Genomic DNA, 18229 nt, shown 5'->3' with positions numbered 1-18229 from the left:
GGCGCCTGGGTGGCTCAGCAGTTGAGCGTCTGCCTTAGGCTCAGGGCGTGATTCCGGGGTCCTGGGATCGAGTCCCGCATGGGCTTCCCACAGGGAGCCTGCTTCTCCCTCTGCCTGTGTCTCTGCCTCTCGCTCTGTGTCTCATGAATAAATAAACAAAATCCTAAAAAAAAAAAAAAAAAGATGCCTGGCCTAACATAGTCCAGCTCTGTGCCCTCGCAGGATTCTCTGCATCTCTCTCTGGACCCCCAGTTTCCCATCTGTAAAATGGAAATCATGGTTGTGAGGATTGAAGTAACCTGAGGGGGTGTCTACCACCAACAAGCCTCGGCACAGAGAAGGTGCTCAACAAATGGGCACTCCATGCCTTCTCTGAAGCCAAAATGCTTGACAGGCTCCTAGTGGCCTAGGGGCAGGGCAAAGAGATGCCAGGCCTCAAGTCCCCCCACCCCCTCCACCACCCACCCCCAGTTATCCACTGTGTGCCCATGGACAGACTGCACATCCTCTCTGAGTCTCAGTTTCTCCTCTGCAAATTGGGGTAAGAAGAGGGGCCGCCGCAAGGGGATCCTGGAGCCTGGGACGGCGCATCAAGTACTCAGGACAGTGCCTGGAGAAGGAACGTACTCACAGCTCCTCCACCTGCCTGCCGGCCAGTGCCCTCTACAGGTGGCTTTACCAGGCCGAGGGCAGCGGGTTCGGGCCTGGGCAGCGTGGCGGGCAGACCCCGGGGACTGGCGGACGAGACATGTTCTTAGTTCCGATGTGTCAATTAGGCCCTGGAAGGTTCCAGAGAGGATGCCGCCTCCCCGACTTCCAAGCCCAGGGCTGTTATTTCCTGCCCCTCTGGAGTCTGAGGCCGGCCCCAGCCCGGGCTTCTGAGCCTGCTGCTGAAAGAGCAGGGAAAGCTCCCTGGGCTCCTGGGAACAGGCCAGGAGCCTGGCCCCGGGGAGAGGGGACGTGACGCTGGAGGGGTTGGCAGGCCCTGAGCACCAGCCTCTGCGGTGCGACACCGCATGGAGGGCGGCGGGGAGCTTCAGACAAGTAGCTGCGTGCTGAGAGCCGATGGGAGGAGGGCGAGGCCCTGGGAGTGCAGGGCTGGGCTCCCTGGGCTGGGGTCGGGGCTTGGGGACAAGAGGCCGCAGGGCCTGGCAGTGCGGGAGCCAGGGAGGGGGGCAGAGTCCACTGGGGGCGGGCGTGGGAGGTGCAGCCAGCTACCCCCCCCCCACTCCAAGGCCATCCCCAGGTGAGCTCAGCCAAGCCACTGGCTCTGTCATGCCTTTTAAGGCAATGGTGGCTCCCGCCACCTCCTTGTTCCCACTTGCTCAGAAATTCCCAGCAGGTATTTTTTCTTTTTCTTTTCTTTTTTTTTTTTCATGAGGATTGGAATGAGACTCCTTGTTCTGTCACCGCAGGATTCCAGGGAGGCCTGTCTGAGGGTTCTGGTGACAGGAAGCACACAGCGACAGGCAGTCAGAGAAGCACCCTCAGTGACATGTGCAGGCACAGATCACAGGAGGCAGAGATGGCTGCCCCACCCACCAGGGGCCCACAGCAATGCCTGGGGACCCCGAGACGCAGGGAACGTTTACTGAGCACCTACCATATCCCACGCCCCAGGCTTGGGCTGGATCCTTTATGCTCTCAGAGCAGCCTCCCCCATGCCCATCACTGTAGCCCATTGGCCTGTTTTAGTTCCTCACAGCCTCCATCACTTATTTTATTATTTTATTTTATTTTAATTTTATTTTATTATTTTATTTTTTATTTTATTTTATTTATTTTATTTTATTATTTTATTTGACAGAGAGAGAGCTAGCACCGAGCAGGGAGGAGGATCAGAAAGGGACAAGCAGACTCCCCACTGAGCAGGGAGCCTGACACGGGACTCGATCCCAGGATCCCGGGATCATTACCTGAGCCAGAGGCAGATTGAGCCACCCAGGCGCCCTGCACCCTCACTTCTGAAACTGTCTTATTTACTGGTGTTTGCTGTCTGCACACCCACCTCAATCAGCTTCTGGAGAGAAGGCTGTTGTGTCCCCCCTGCTCCCTCAGGGCCTGGAGGAGGGCTGTGTCCATAGCAGGTGCTCAGGATTTCAGTGAGTGCCTCTGACCCCACACATGGGTGGTTGGCCTTTCCCACTGGCCCCCAGGAAGCCCTATTATTTGTCCTAACAACCCCAGCTGTTCTGTGCAACCACTGGAGCGGTCTTGCTCACTTGGTCCCACTGTCATCACTGAGGAGGAGAGTCCCCAGCCGATGAGGCTGAGGCCTGGAACTGCTGTGGGATGTGTTCAAGGTCACTCACCAGCCAGGGGCAGGCAGAGATCAAGAGGATGGGAATGGGAGGGGATGGCCAACAGCCAAGGGCTCAGCACCTATCAGATAAGCCTGCCCCTGAAAAGGGCTTTCTGTGTGTCACATGTGTGGGGACACAGAGGGTGTGGTGACCCCCATCACCTGGAGGTGTATCTGTGATGCTGGATGCCTGTGTACATGTCCTCAGCCGCGGAGCACACAGAGTACTCTTTCCAGGCCTTACGGGCGAGCCTTTGCTCGCTGGACCCCACATCCCGTCATTCTGGCCATGCCCACAACTGAGCAGAGCCCTGGACAGGGAGCCAGGCCCAGACAGGCCGTCTCAGGCCAGCAAAACCCTTCCTAACGGGGCTGGGGGCAGCTGGGCTCCAGGGTTGGTCTAAGGGTAGTGGGGAGGCCCCCAGCTGAGAGGCCGAGGCTTGAGGGCGCGGCTCCTGCCCAGCACAGCGTCCTCTCCAGAATCTGAAAAGAATTCCCCAGAGACAGAGCCCAGGTCCCATGGCAGGCCCAGCTGAAAGGGGCCTGGTGGCCTTGGACCAGGTCCTGACCTTCTGTGGGCGTGACCCCCCAAGGCCATGGGGAACCCTGGAGAGGAGACCCCGGTAGGAAGAGGGAGAGGTGTCCCTGCCCTCAGAAGCTGAGGATGAAGCCCTGGGGGCATCCAGCAGGATGCGGCCCACTCACCCCCTGGCGGCCCAGGCCTGAAGTGCAGCTCCAGCCTCCCGGGAGCCAGGACCCGGAGAACCCCACGCCGGAAGGTGCTGGGCAGCCAACAGGGTCTTTGAGGCCCGCTCCCCCAGGGCTCAGATGGGGCTCCAGAAGTGCTTGGCAGACGCCACAGGAGGGCCCCAGGCTTGGAACTCATCTGTGCACCCCAAACCTCACTGTCAAGACTCTTGTAGAACTTCAGCCACCTGTTCTGGCCTCCCACCTGGGAATTTGGGGACCTCACCCCACTCATGTGGACACCATGCTAACTGGGAACCAGACAGAGGGGCATGGGCCACCTCAAACTCACTTGGCATAGCACCACACATGGCACCAGGCCGTCCCCAGCTAGCACTACCAGTTCCCAGAGGTCACTAGAACCCAGGTGGACAGCAGGGAGCACCCAGAGCTGCCGCAGCTGGGCTCCAGGGGCCTCAAGAAATCAGAGGCAAAAATCTACTTGGCCCAAGGCTGTGCAGCAGCTCTGGGAGAGAAGGAGCCTATCAGGGAGCCCAGGAGAGCACTGGCACACCCCGAACGCCAGGGTCAAGGCCTAGTCACTCAATCAGTGGGGTCAGTCAGAAACCAGAGGCCTGGAAGCTCAGAGCTTAAGAGTGGCCGAGCTGCTCAGCAGCGTTATAGGTGTCCAACCTGGTCAACAGCAGAGGGTGGAGGCTAAACCACACAACTCCAGAATAAAGGGGCCCAATGGCTTCACCACCTGAGCTCAGTGTGTGTTCATAGGAGTGATGAAGCAGCACCTTCCTCAGTGTAAATACTGTGTTCCACAGATCCAGGTGCTTCTGCATGGCACCCACCCCCTAATGTGTTGATGGTGGCTACGTGTTAGAAAAGAACATCAACAGGCCACAACTGGAACCCAATCCTATATGGATTAGTGACATTATTCTTACACTCAATACTGCCAAGGTAGGCCCTGCCATGCCCATCAGCAACTCCAAAGACAAGAGGGAACATCAAATCCTCACAGCCTCCTTCCCACTGTGCTACCACCCAAGCTGTGCAAACACAACTGATGACCTCTACAGCTGAGAGCCAGCTGCCTCACCTGGGTGACACAGCACAGCTGCCAAGCCTGTTGCCTCACCTGGGTGACACAGCTGCCAAACCTGCTGCCCTGGGGTGTACTGACAACCACGGGGGAGACCCCAGCTCAGTTTTTAGCTCCCAGTACACCCAATCTGCTCCAGGCACAGAACCAGACAAGTGCTATGGGAAAAAGGAAACCCTTAGCTAAGCCCAGAGGCCAAGGGCAATATCTCTACACACTCCTGTGGTCACAGTGAAAGCAAACAGAACTGGGAAGCAAATCAGAGGCAGAAGTCACTGGAAAATAATTTTTATTGAGATCCCACCAGCTGCACAATCTGGTCCTGACATTAAGCTCCTTCTTCCTTTGCAATTCGATCTTTCTTAAGTGGTCCCTGCAGAGAAAGCACAGTGGGCAAGGTCAGAGGGAGAGAGCACCTGGGCACAAATACCCCACCCCCAATTGGCTCCCCGGTGCAGACACAAGCTCAGGACCCCCCAGGAGCCAGCCCAGCTGTGCCTTCCACACTAGCAACCAGATGGGCAGGTGGCAAGCTGATGGGGCCCATCGCCCAGGAGTCATCCCAACCCCACGCCAAGGGTGGCAAGAGAGAGGTGCTTACCATGAAAGCTTTCTTCTCCTCCACAGTCTGGAATCGGCCATGGCCAAACTTGGAGGTGGTGTCAATGAATTTCAGGTCAATCTTCTCTAGGGCACGCCGTTTGGTCTGCACCAGCAAGGACTATGGGCCAAAAAAGCAAAGCTTAATTACGAAGTGCCAGGCCTTCCTTCCCTACACATCTTGGCCTGCAGGCCCCTCAACAGAGCTCAGAGAGGACCAACGGTCGGTCTCCATCGGGCCCTCCAAAGTCTAGAGCAACCCCCTTCCGCAACACCTCTAGGCCAGCTGCTTTGCCCAAGATGAGCCCTGCCTGACGACTGAGCAGGAAACACAAAAAAGCAGAGGCAGACAGCTATGCCAAGCCAGACTGGGAACTTCCTCCTCCCAGGACTTCAAAGCTGCTTTCCGAGGAATGGCAAATCCCCTTTTCCTTTGAACTCCCCTCCCGAGTGTGGTGCTATGCTCCATGTCTGGGAATGTTCCATGTCTGGGAACAGTCACTGCTCCCTCTTCAGGAGGGCTGAGCACCGCCTGCCTACACCCCATCCACCAGGAAGGGGCCCCAGCCTCACCTTGCGCAGAGTCAGCACTCGCTTCTTGGTGCCCACCACACAGCCTTTCAGCATCACAAAGTCATTGGTCACTTCACCGTAGTGGACAAAGCCACCCTGGAGAAACCAAGGCGTCAGGTCAGGTCATGCACGGGGGTAGATGTCAGTCTTGACACTACACATGCCGCCCCTGACGACCATGGGGCTGTTCTCAGAAGGAAGGCAGCAAGGAATGTTTCCGCAGTCTGACTCGGGCGCTGCGCCCAGCGCTCATTCCAGAGCCTCATCACCGAACAGCTGGGTCAGAGACCTCCCTCAACCAGTTGACCCAAGTCTTGCTGTTTACAAGGGACAAACAGCTGGAAGCAATCTGCGCACAGGACCAGGGACCAGTTAACACAGCCTCCATGCACTACCCAGGACCTGAGAGCACCAGGGTCGCACCTCACAGGTGAGACCCAGAGCAGATTAGTCCCTAGGAATGAGGGGGAATTCCCCCACAAGAGCCAGGGCTTTGGGGGCTCAGAAGACCATGCAGGCTACTCACCAGGGGGTTGATGCTCTTGTCAGACAGATCATAATCAGTGGAAGCGTTGTTCTTGATCAGCTTGCCATCCTTGATGAGATAGCCCTGGCCAATCTTGTATATCTAAATGAAAGGAACGTTTTCACACTGGAAGGGGGAGTACTCAGGTGTCCCTAGGCAGGCTAGCTGCAGGAAGGACAACCAATGCAGACAAGTGGCATCAAACCCAGCAGCAGACTAATCTGCCAAGGACTCTGGGAAAATAGCTACCAGTCCTAATGATGGGGTACCCCAGGCTTGGAGCAGAGAGCAAACCAGCTGGGCTGAGACACTACCATCTGATGGAAACAAGGCCCAGGGGCCTCCCCAAACCCTCTGAGGCAAAGGCTCTCAACCCAGGGCACTCCGGGGGTCAGCTACACCAGAGGTCAATAAACTGCACTTTACAGATCACACCCAGGAACCAAAAACCATGCCCATCAGAAAAGATGAGCAGCCCAAGTGCATATGCGTTCCAGAAGCACCCCTACCAACTGAGGAGTGCTACTCCCAACACCGGCCTAGTCTTTCCCTTCTCAGCGTCAAGGGGAACTCCCTCCTTGGCACCTCACCTTCTTGTTGATCTCAGTGCGGTGATGGTAGCCTTTCTGCCCAGCCCGAGCCACAGAGAAGGCCACTCGGGCAGGATGCCAGGCTCCAATACAGGCAACCTTGCGCAGGCCCCGGTGGGTTTTGCGGGGTAGCTTCTTGGTGTGCCAGCGGCTGGTGACCCCTGAAAGAAACACAAGCTTGTTTCAGGCTGTCTGGCTGGCACTTGTGCCATTGGCCTCTTTCCTGTCAAACACCCCATGTGAGTTCATGCATTTGTGGTGCTTGTATATGAACATTCAACACCTACTAACTAGATCAGTTTGAGGGACAGGTGGGTTTAACATACGTTACCCTCAAATACCCATGTCCTCCCCCTCTCACATTTCCTCATTTACGTCTGCCTAGACATAAACCTGTTCTCAAACCTGTAACAAAAGGTCTTGGGAGAATTAGCCCAGAACTAGAATGGGAACACGTGCACTTCACAGCATCCAAGTTCCTCACTGGCAGAAGCCAGTGAGGGGGATCCAATTTCCAGGTCCCCTCTGCCTTCTGCAGTGGGCTGCATGTGGCAAAAGCGTTCTTAAGTATGGCCAGAATCATCTCCCAGCCCTCCGTATTTCCCTCCCACCTGGCCACAAGGCTGTTCTCAGAAGGCAGGCAAGGAGACAAATCCCTGCACAATCTTATTCCAGAGCCTCATCACCAAAGCTCCAAACATGAAAGCCCTGAGTTTTATGGCAACCTGGGCCATCGCAAACTCACCTTTGTAGCCTTTGCCCTTGGTGACTCCGATGACGTCAATCATCTCATCTTGCCCAAACACCTGGTTCACAGGCACCTGCTGCTCCAGCCTCTCACGGGCCCAGTCGAGCTTCTCGGCCACTGTGCCTCCATTCACCTGGATCTCCATGAGGTGGGCCTTCTTCTGGCGCAGAGGAAGCAGGCGCATCTAGGAGGGAACCAATACAGCTCAGATCCCTGAGCTTCGAGATCTTCCATGGGAAGGAAGTCAGGGTCGGCAGAAGAGTTTGGCAACCTTGAACCTCATGTTTCCCCATTGGCAAAAATGAAGCTGCCTTCCCGTTATACTCGTTAACTCCCCATTGGGTACAAGTCCCCTTTCCAACTCATACACTGTGGGAAAGTGGAGTAACACCTCGGTCAGAATAGAAACTGCAAAGATTAAGGGAGAAATATTCAAGTCTAAAGCTTTTCATTAAAGGTGGCCCAGTGCTGTTCTATAGAATTTTCTTCAGAAATGGTCATATTACAAATCTGAGCTGATCCAGTCACTGCTAACCCCAGGGAAACTGAACCCTTGGGAAAAAGATGTAAACCTAGAATGACAGCTCAGATCAACTGTAGAGGAAGAAATAGTCATTCTAACCCCGTCAGGCAAAGACTTACTCAGTTCATAGCAAGTAAGATTTTCAGAGGAAATGACAAGAGTCCTCCTCCGGACTCCTCTCAGCTATGCATTTTACAGTTAAGGAGTTCTGCGTTCCTTCAGCCACTTTTCCTAAAATGGGGCTCGGCTTCAATAAAGACTAGAGACACACTGCCCTCTGCTGGCATCAGAAAAACCAACCCACAAGCCTGGAGGCACCACAGGCTTCCTTCTCAGACCAACTATCTTAACCTGGCCCCAGAAATCAGGGGCAGGGCAGGTGCTGCAGTGGAACTTTGAGCAACCCCCCAGGCTGCTTACTGGCCCACGCATTCAGACTTTAATTTTTTTTTTAATTTTATTTATTTATGATAGGCACACAGTGAGAGAGAGAGAAGCAGAGACATAGGCAGAGGGAGAAGCAGGCTCCATGCACCGGGAGCCCGACATGGGATTCGATCCGGGGTCTCCAGGATCGCGCCCCGGGCCAAAGGCAGGCGCCAAACCGCTGCGCCACCCAGGGATCCCGCATTCAGACTTTAAATCCCGAGACCACACAAGGTCAGTGTGAGAAAAGGGATCAATTCACAGCAGGTAACAAGGTGGCATCTGATACCCCAAGCTGTGGGGCAGTCACCTTCCTTTTGTGCACCTTGTGGAGTGCTCACCTGGGTGTGGGCGATGACACGGATCACCTGGCAATACTTCTTCATGCTGTTAAAGTCCTTCTCCAGCTGCTTCTTGCCATCGTCATCCTGCCACTTCTTGCAGTATTTGGTGAAGGCCTTCTTCTTAGACTTATGCCTTCAGGAGCAGAGCAGAGTTGGGGACAGGGCCGGGTGCAGGCCTTCATCACCCCTCCAAAGGGGCGAGCGGAAGGCACACTGGCACCACATGGGGATGGGGCTCATTGCCGGCTTCTAAGGAACCTTTTCCACCGGCAAGCGGAGCCTGGATGGAGCTCATCGGGCAGAGCCGAGCGGAGCTGAGCAGAGGTCCACAAAATTAATGCAAGTCACAAGCATTCAAATACACACTAATTCTTGCTCCAGCTTAGCCATTAACCCAACCAACACTCCTGGACAGAAGGACTGGGGAGTGTTACACTGCACCCCTCAGTTTCTAAACACCTCCCAGCAACTAGAAACACTGAATACCAAGAGTCCTCACCCAACACCTAACGCTAAGCTGAACGTGAAGGTCTAGAGGTTCTGCTCAAGGTCTGCCCTCACGATTTGTTCTGGCAACTAAACCAGACACCAGAGCAGCTCTTCCCCACCAGAGTGAAGCCCAGCACAGGGTACTCGCTCTCCTCATCCAGAGTGTACGGCCTCCTTGTCCCTTACCAGTTCTTATAGAAGCGCCTTTTGCATTCGTCACTGATGTGCTCAGCAAAGATGGTCTTAAAGGTACGGAGGCCTCGAGGGGTTTCCACATAGCCCACGATGCCCACAACCACCATCGGTGGGGTCTCCACAATGGTCACAGCCTCCACCACTTCTTTCTTGTTCACCTCTGCCAGAGAGAGTGGTCAGACTTGAGTGGGACGGCTAAATCCCCAACAAGGAATAAGCGTTTTGCAGAAGTGTGAAATCCCCATCTGGGTCAAGAGTGCAACCAGCTTCAGCTAGCAGGGGACTTTTCAGAAAATGGGGTCCTTACAGGCCGTCTAGACTCCCAGGCTTGTCCTTACTCCATACATTAGAATTCTAACTCAACAAAACTCTTTCGATGGCTCGTTTTAGTTCTCATCTATCACAAACCTCTGGGGCACCTGCGTCGCTCAGTTGGTTAAGCACCTGCCTTTACCTCAGGTCATGATCCCAGGGTCCGGGGATTGGGCTCCCTGGTCAGTGGGGAGTCTGCTTTATCTCTCCCCCTGCTCACTCTGAGCACTCTTTCAAAAAGTTAAACACTGATTTCAGTACATCCCCCCACCTAAAGCAACAACGCCAGCCACCTGCAGTCTTTAGTGTTAATCAAACCCCATGGGGATTCCCAATCCGTCAAGTCTGCCCTCTCCAGACTACCGTCCAGGCCACCCCCAACCAGCGTGAAGGATCCCGCTTGTACTCACTGGATCCTGGCCGGTCCACCTCCCGCACTATGTGAGTCATGCCGGCCTTGTAGCCCAGGAAGGCTGTGAGGTGGACAGGCTTGGAAGAGTCATCCTTGGGGAAGCTCTTCACCTTCCCACGGTGGCGGCTGCTGCGTTTCCGAGGCAAGAAGCCCAGGGACCCGTGCCTGGGAGCAGAGAACTTCCTGTGGGACTGGGAGAAAAGATAACATGAGCACTCCCAACCCCACTTATGTAGCTCACTGATGCCCGGCTTGCCTCAGTGGCGAAGGATTCTCCACAATGCCGAGCCCGCGCCAGAGGCCCTGCGCCCCAGCTAACAAGTGTGCCTACGGGCTAGACTGGGTTCACCTTGTACAAGGCCGTGTGGCCTAAACTGAACCTTTACCTCAAAACCTCATTTTGTAACTTTAAAATGGAACCTCCCCTTCTCCAAATGGGTCAAAAGCACACCAGGTGAGGTCATTAAATCACAGGTGCCTCTGCCGTCAAGCCAGCCCAGATCCTGACAAGGGGGCTGCGGGACCAAGAGGAGGGCAGCAGAGGGCACCACAGGCTCCCCGCCGGCCCCAGACACGAAGGCCACCACAACTCGACAGAGCCAAATCAGAACGTGACAATCAGCACAGAGGGTCTGTCCGCCCGTCAGAAAGTTCATCATCTGTGGCTCCTAGGACTCGAGGCCTCACGGGTGGTACCAGCCTCCCACGCAGGTCAGCGCGGGGCCGCGGCAACCCCAGCCCGGGCTCCCCTCCCACGTGCCGGCACAAGCCCAGCGCCCCGACTCAAGGTCCTCCCGGCCCACGTACCTACGAACTCCAGCTTACACTAGCACCAAGTCAGGGAGCTCGAGCCCCAGGTAGTATCCGGGACTCGAGGCCTCCATACCGGAGCCCGCCCCGCGGGCTTTCCCCAGCCGCCTGGCGGGCCACAAACCAACCACAAGCCTCACGCGTTTTCAGAAAATAGGCCTCACTGCGGATCGCGCTAAGCGCCCCGTGCTCCTGGAGCAGGCCCCGGGCCCCCGCCGAGGTGAGATGGCGGCGCTGCGCCGCGGATTGAGCCCCACCGCCGCGCCAACGAGGAGGAAACCGCCATGATACGTACCATCCTGCCGCCAAGTGCAGCCGGTAGAGGTCGGGCCACGAACGACCAGTCATTTATATAGCCCGGCATGGGCCCGCCCCTTCCGGCGTACGAGCGCGCGCCCGCGTGGGACGCTGGGTCGGGGGACGGGTGCAGGCCGCCATTTCCACGCTCGCTCGTCCTCGCCTAGCGTTTGTTTCAGAGCGGGACGCCGTCCGCGGGGGGCGGGGATTAGAAACTACGGCAAGCGGCTGGGTTCAAACTTCGCGAAGCGTCGCGGAAACGCTGGCAGAGCTTTGGAGCGCGAGGACTGTAGGGGTTTGGGTAGCTGCCAAATTTGGTCGAAGACGCCGTTACGCTGAAGCTACGCGGCTGCGTCTTTTTTTCTGTGAGATGCAGTCACCTCTAGGATTGGATAACCAACCCGGCTGCGGGTTTCAGTGCCAAAGCGCCCGCACACGCCTCTCGCGTTTCCGTCCCACGCAGATCTGCGGTGTTGCCGTTTGGCGGGCACGCTGAGCTGGGACGAGTTGCCCCGCTGCCACCTGCTCAAAGTTGGAAAGAAAAGAGCGAAAGCCCGGTTTCCTGGCTCCCAGCCCAAAGCTGCTTCCCCGACACCCAACCTGCCTTCAGTGCGTTCTGATTTCGGACGTGCGCCCCCGGAGCCCCGTCTCGGCCGCTGCTCCCGGTGTCCAGCTGCTGTGGTCCTGCTTCTGGGGTCGCTGTGGCGCCTGAACGACCTCAGGACCTGCGGTGACGGGTCCAGCTGCCCAGCCCGGAGCCTGGCCCTGCAGCCCCAGGGACCCTCGCAGATGTCGCTTGCGCACCCGCCCCCACGCTCTCCCACCCCCGTGGCCCAGGAGGCTCCTAAGCGTTCTCCCTGCCTCCAGGCTTGCCTTTCCAAATCTTTTTCAGAATCGAATGTCATCTTGTTACTTCGCATGGCTCCCTGTCGTTTCCTTGGGATGAGGCATTAACTCCTGAGGCTGCCACCCTGGGCTCTGTCCTTTTTTTTTTTTTTTTTTTTAAGATTTAATTATTTATTCATGAGAGAGAGCGAGAGAGGCAGAGACACAGGCAGAGGGAGAAGCAGGCTCCGTGCGGGGAGCCCGACGTGGGACTCGATCCGGGGTCTCCAGGATCACCTGGGCTCTGTCCTAACTGGCTACCCCTCCACCCTTTTTCATGTAGGAGAGCACGCGTGCACACACTCTTTCCCATCTATCACCTTGCACCTCCATCCCCCCCTTTTATTTGATTCTTGGGCCTGGCCATTGCTCACATCGTTCTTTTAAAAAAAAAATTCATTTAATCTTCACACCATCCCTTGAGGGGCAGCGCTGACAGGTCTTCAGTCCCTTATTGGAACTTTTTGGGGCCAGATGTGTTTCCAAACTCAGCATTTTTTCATGTTTTAAATAAATCACACAATATGGTGCACACTTATGTAATCCTCCCCAAACTCTTTAATGAAATACATTAATTCTGTTTTAAAAAAGAGAGAATATTCTCATGGAATGGTAAATATAAATGTCTTCACATCAGTTCAAGGCTGACTTTGCTGCCTAAAGAATTCAGATCAGTTTGGTTTTTGCTATCCAATGACTTAAGAAGTTTTTAACTTCAGAATTGCAAACAAGGGATTATGACCCATATTGTCTGTCCCCTCTCACAGAGAAAACTAAGTTTTAGGCCAAGAGGAAATAATCTGACAAAAGTCACACAATCAGTGAAGGACAGAGGAACAAGACAGCCACCATCACACGCCAAATTAGACTATTTAAAACCATAAGGAGAGTTTTTAAAAGGTTTGACAACATTGCTGAAGGTGCTAGACAGACTATTCTCCCTAAAAGAAACTCCCTCTTTACCATCAAGAGAAAAGAGAGGGCTGCCTGGGTGGCTTAGTGGGTTAAGCATCAGGTTATGATCTTAGGGTCCTGCAATCGAGCCCCACGTCAGGCTCCATGTTCAGCAGGAGCCTGGTTGAGATCCTCTCTTCCTCTCCCTCTGCCCCTCCCCAGCTTGTGTACACACGTGCTCTCTCTAAAATAAGATCTTTTAAAAAATGAAAAAAATAAAATAGAACTTCTAGTAAGGAGCAAAACAGGGTCCTGCAGGTTCTCTGCAGCCAGGTAAAACCCTAGGTGTGGAAGGTTAGGAGGACCTGAGGAGGAGCTGAATGGGGAATGACATGAGGACGTTTCAGCATTCATCTCTCTTACTAGACTGAAAGCTTCCTGTAGGCAGAGACCATGTCCTTTCCTACATGCTCAACACCCAGTACAGGGCCTAGCACAGAGGTCTGGGTCACATTTGTCATGAGGGCATGAACACAGGGGACCCAAACTGGAACATCACAGTTTTACTTTCAAAGGCTGCCTCCCTTTGTCCCTTTGAAGCAGTAATGCCCCCTCTTTGACATGAGCTCACATCTTGATCTTTTGTGCTGTCATTGATTGTTGCAAAACCACCTGGCCCAGATAACAGAGTATTTGGGCCAGAGGATCAGTTAATGTGAGCTTGTGGCATGAGTGCAGCCCAATGCCCCTGGGGCAGGAGCCTGGGCACAGAGCCTCTGGGTCATGAAGGCACCCCATCCCTGCTCCTCCACTACCAGCTACCAGGATGATGCCCCACAGAATGGGAGCCAACAGGCCAGGGGTGCACAGCAGCTCTTGCTCCTACTCCTGTGTGGCCCAGGCCTGGTGAAATTCTCTGCCCCTCTGTTGGGGTTACAGGCAACCATAGCAAATATGGCCTCCCATTGCCTCTCAGTCTACATGCTGGGCCTCTGTATCCTGTGGTGCAGCAGTCTGCAGGTAGGCAAGGGGCTCACCCTCATCCTGGCCAGGAAGCTGTGCATAGAGATGCTGCTGCCCATCCAACGGGTCTTGTGGCAGCCACTGACCATCGCATGGGGCTGGGGTCTTCAGCAGCTCGCCACCCTGATGCATGGAGCCCACTACTGCATCCTGCAGCTTCTGAGGCACATGAAGTGGGAGGCAAACCTATTCTTGCTCTCCATGGCCCAGTGGGCCTACTGCAGCCCATCCAGCTTCCACCACGAGAACAGCAAGACAGTGGAGCTGCTGCTGCGAGCCATACTGCAGCAGGTGGCAGTGTCCCTCCTGCTCTGCTGCCTGGATAAGCTGTGGATGGCCATGTGACAGGTAGCCCAGGCCATGCGGGGCAATGGCCTAAAACCCCTGGAGTGGGCCAAGCTGTGCTGGGCAGACTCCAAAGACCTAGATGCAGTCACCACCACCCTTCCAGCCACTGCTGTCCCTTTTAGCCAGTGCCTCCCTGGACCTGACTCAGCCACCCTGAGCAGGCTCACACCAGCCTCTATCAGCCTGTGCCTCGTAGTTAGGAATAAGGATGCCAGGAAGCAAGAAGGAGGCTGTGGCTTTGGGGCCACCAAGGTGGCCATTAGTGCCAGGTTCCAGAGCAGCAGGACAAGCAAGATGGCCTTCAGGTGTTCATCCAAGCAGGCCCTCACCCAGCAAGTCAAGGCCATCTGTGTTCTCATCATTCTTCTCTATATCTATGCCGTGTCTCTCTTCGTGCAGATCTTAAAATAAATGATCAAGTGGGAGCCAGCCTCTGGTATGTCCCCAGCTTTGCTTTGTCAGTGAGAGATCGAATGGTATCAGATCTGTCCACCTAGACCTTTGCTGGGCTGGGGGCAAGGGTGGGTGGTAAGCCACATGCATACTAGGGACTAGGCTGGGGGACCCGGTCTCAGCTCTGTCACCACTGTGTGTCCCTGGGGAGGTTACTTTAATCTTTCTTAGCCTCAGTTTCCTTTTTTGTAATTTGTAGATAATAGGACTTCAGGGAGAGGGGAAATATATAATCGTGCCATTTGTAAATGGTAGAGTGCTCTTCCTTCTGTAATTACCCTAAGAGAGTATATAAGACCTCCTTGGAGAGCCCATTCATATTCTATTAAAGGGTATAAAAAGAAGACCTGAATAAATGGAGGGACATAGTCAATTCATGGATTGACTGACCTTAATGTCTAAGAAATGTCAATTGTCTCCAAGTTAATCTATAAAGTCATTAGGATTCCAGCTACTATCCCAAGGGATTGTGGCAGGACATACTCAGAAACTGATTCTAAGATATATGTAGAAAATCAAGGTCCTTGAAAAATTAAGGTATTTTTGAAAAAAATGGAGTCAAGGTGGGGACTTACTCTACCAAATATTAAGACATATTACAAAAGCCCAGCAGTAAAAACAATGTGGTAGTGGCAAGAGAAACATGCAGATGAATAAATAGAATGCAGAACCCTGGACATAGGCTGGCTACAGATAGAAACAATACAGGAAAAAAGTGGCATCCCAAACCAGGGTGAGAGCATGGACTTATTAGCAGATGGGGTTGGAGAAATGGATTCACGACATGAGAAAATAAATACATATGGGTGCTGTAGTGGATTGAAGGTGTTCCCTAAAGATATGTCCACCTAGAACCTGTCAAAGTGGCCTTATCTGGGGGAAAAGACCTTTGCAAAGGATTCTTTGAACCAAGGATCTTGAGATTAGATCATCCTGAATTAGGATGAGCTCTAAAACCAGTGACAAATGCCTTTTTTTTTTTTTTTAAGATTTTATTTATTTATTTGAGAGAGAGAAAACGAGCTGGGTGAGGGACAGAGGGAGAAGCAGACTCCCCGCTGAGCAGGGAGCCCAATGTGGGGCTTGATCCTGGGACTCGATCCTGGGATTCCATCCCAGGACTCTGGGATCATGACTCGAGCTGAAGGCAGACACTTAACCGACTAAGCGACTCAGGCGCCCCCAATGACAAATGTCTTTCTAAGAGACACTTAGGGGAAGAGAAACACAGAGAAGGCCATGTGAAGAGGGACACAGATTAGCCAAGGATTGCTAGCAGCCACCAGAAGAAGATATTCCTTGGAGAGAAGCATGAACAGCTTTTCCCTCAGAGCCTCCGTAAGGAACCAACCCTGCCAACACCCTGATTTCATACTTCTGAACTGTGAGAGAGAAAAATCTCTGTTGTTTGAGGCCACCAAGCTTTTGGTAATTTGCTACAGCAGCCACAAGAAACGAATACAGATCTTACTTAATGTCTCAGCTCTATCCCTAAGGTCCAAAAACATTTGAAGTGCTATACCAATGCAGATTGGTGTTATTTATATTATTACAATGATCTGTATGTGCCCCATGCATTTATTATTCTTTGGGAAATAATCTTAGCTGCCCTTTATTGAGGGCAGACAATCTTTTATTTCATTCAATCGTCTAATCAACGCTTTGAGGAAAGCACTCTTTTATCAACTCCATTTTATAGCTGAAGAAACTCTCGAAAGAATTGAGTAACTTCCTGAGGTCACACCACAGAATTCACGCCTTCAACCACCAGCCCTCACGTCCCTGCTCAGAATGAGCTCTTTCCAGGATTTCTCTGGCACCTCCTTCACTGGCCCCACTAGCACGGAGGTGTCAGAAAGACAGGCCCTGCTGAATTCCCTGTTGTGTCCCCAGGCCAGAGCATATATAGATCCTATGAATGACATCAGATGTCAGTGTCCCCTTTTAGACTTTTGCCTGTGCTATCCCCATTTGTTTGCCGTTCATAGGGTCTTTTTGCCTCCTCAACCCACAAGCCAAGGCAACAGTCCCCTCCTGCCTGGATTGCTGAAGCAGCCTCCAAAAAAACCTCCATTCTTTTGTCCCTGTCCTGCCCTTGAGATCCATTCTCCACCTGGCGGCAGGGTAAGATCTCAAACCATGAATTAGACCCAAGTTATTCCACTGACTAAGACCTCCCTCCAATGGCTTCCTATAGTATGAGGCTCTGAGGGAACTGCAAGCAGGGTCCCAGCATATCCCTGGGTCCCCCAGGGGACCCTCCATGAAGACCCCTCTTCTTCCACGTGGAGCTATCCTTGTGGCAGAGCCTTTGCACCTGCTTCTCTCCCTGCCTAGACCACAAGCTGACTTCTACTTGTTCTTGTTAAAGCATAAATGTTGAGAGATGATAAAAATCACAACTCTTGTATAGATAACAAATGAACATATGTCAAAGATTTTATTTAGCTCATTAATTAATGGGGGAACCAGACAGTTGCCACAGCTGGTTCAAAAGAAAAGATACAGAGCCACACGTTTATATGGAGTAAAGAAACGTCAAAATGAATTTACAAATAGATATAAAACTGGCTTTTTCCTTTGTGGTGGAATGTGTCCTTCCACTAGACAGGGTTTATTTGCATATGTATAGATTAGGATTATTTGTGTAGCTACACTTTATCTATAATCCAGCAAGCTGTAAAACAATTTAAGGGCAAAGAAGAACCTTTTAAACTACATCAAACCAGATAATCCCCAAGGCTCCAGCATGTCAGCAAAAGGACAACCAGAGGGCTCTTTTCCTTCTTCCAAAATCTTTAAATTTTTCTTCCTTATACTTCCTTATTCTTCCGTCCCAAAACCTTATATATTACCTCTTGGAGAAGCCTTCCTCAATCACATAATAGTGCAAACTGGTCTCCCTCCCCTCCTCAGACCTTATCCCCCACTGGGATTTTATGTATGTATGTACATATATATGTATGTATGTATGTATGTATGTCAACATTATGTCCAAGGTGAGAACTCATAGCCCAGAAACCAAAAGTTGCATACTCTACTGGCTGAGCCAGCCAGGTGCCCCCTCTTCCCCACTATGGATTTGATTTTTAAAGATTTTATTTATTTATTCCTGAGAGACACAGAGAGAAGCAGAGACACAGAGGGAGAAGCAGACTCCTCACAGGGAGCCCAATGTGTGACTCCAGAACTCGATCCTGGGACTCCAGAATCACACCCTGTGCCACCCAGGCGTTCCCCCCATTGTGGATTTTAAATTGTCAATGTCAATTGCTTTAAAGAAGGGGCAACTCCATTTTGCATGGCACTAAGCACATAGGCAGGTTTCATAAATATTTGTGGATGAATATGAGGGTAAACCTGTTTATTTGGGGGATATGTAAAAGTTGTCAGTGGAGCCTCAGGGTTAGACCTCCTGGGTCTCTCTAACCAAAATGTGTTTCTCTTTCCTGAGGGAATATGAAGATGAAAAGCCCCTCCTCCCAGAACCAAAGGTGCAATTCGGTGTCTTGGACTTCATGTCCCTGGGAACCTTCTCCTCTTGCTGTCCCTGCAAACACCCTGCCCAGAACCCTCAGCATTTTCCTAGTTTGACCAGCTGACATAATAGCCACCTGAGCCTTTGTTTCCTTAGGTGTAAAGTAACAATCACATCTGAATCAAGGGGCCACTCATTCA

At 52.9% G+C, this 18229-nt stretch overlaps 1 protein-coding gene and 3 non-coding genes across 4 annotated transcripts; all 4 read right to left on the bottom strand.

Moving 5' to 3' along the window:
* Window positions 1-4375: 4375 nt before the first annotated feature.
* On the bottom strand, window positions 4376-11093 carry RPL3 (ribosomal protein L3). Its single transcript, XM_041757423.1, has 10 exons — window positions 10947-11093; window positions 9840-10032; window positions 9109-9277; window positions 8431-8566; window positions 7138-7324; window positions 6393-6553; window positions 5803-5904; window positions 5277-5372; window positions 4705-4824; window positions 4376-4476 (listed from the first exon to the last, which is right to left on the bottom strand). The coding sequence occupies exons 1-10, from the start codon at window positions 11013-11015 to the stop codon at window positions 4432-4434; spliced, it is 1278 nt and encodes a 425-aa protein (XP_041613357.1). The 5' UTR covers window positions 11016-11093; the 3' UTR covers window positions 4376-4431.
* On the bottom strand, window positions 5460-5553 carry LOC121492298. Its single transcript, XR_005988193.1, has one exon. It is a non-coding gene; the product is annotated as a small nucleolar RNA U83B (small nucleolar RNA).
* Window positions 8567-8621, bottom strand: LOC121492301. The gene has a single exon (XR_005988196.1). It is a non-coding gene; the product is annotated as a small nucleolar RNA U82P (small nucleolar RNA).
* On the bottom strand, window positions 10442-10505 carry LOC121492279. The gene has a single exon (XR_005988175.1). It is a non-coding gene; the product is annotated as a small nucleolar RNA SNORD43 (small nucleolar RNA).
* Window positions 11094-18229: the final 7136 nt, after the last annotated feature.

Source organism: Vulpes lagopus, chromosome 5 (genome assembly GCF_018345385.1).
Source record: "Vulpes lagopus strain Blue_001 chromosome 5, ASM1834538v1, whole genome shotgun sequence".
Classification (NCBI taxonomy): Eukaryota; Metazoa; Chordata; class Mammalia; order Carnivora; family Canidae; genus Vulpes; species Vulpes lagopus.
Note: the sequence above shows the minus strand (reverse complement) of the source record. Positions and strands in the feature narration are given on the sequence as shown.

Bases quoted from the DNA above. Each gene is read 5' to 3' on its own strand.
- RPL3 (XM_041757423.1), bottom strand. From the start codon at position 11,015: ATGCCGGGCTATATAAATGACTGGTCGTTCGTGGCCCGACCTCTACCG. The intron at 5,905-6,392 runs GTGAGGTGCCAA...CCTTTCATTTAG, and splicing joins GCACTGAGATCAACAAGAAG to ATATACAAGATTGGCCAGGG. The intron at 5,373-5,802 runs GTGAGTAGCCTG...TGGTTTCTCCAG, and splicing joins ACAAGAGCATCAACCCCCTG to GGTGGCTTTGTCCACTACGG.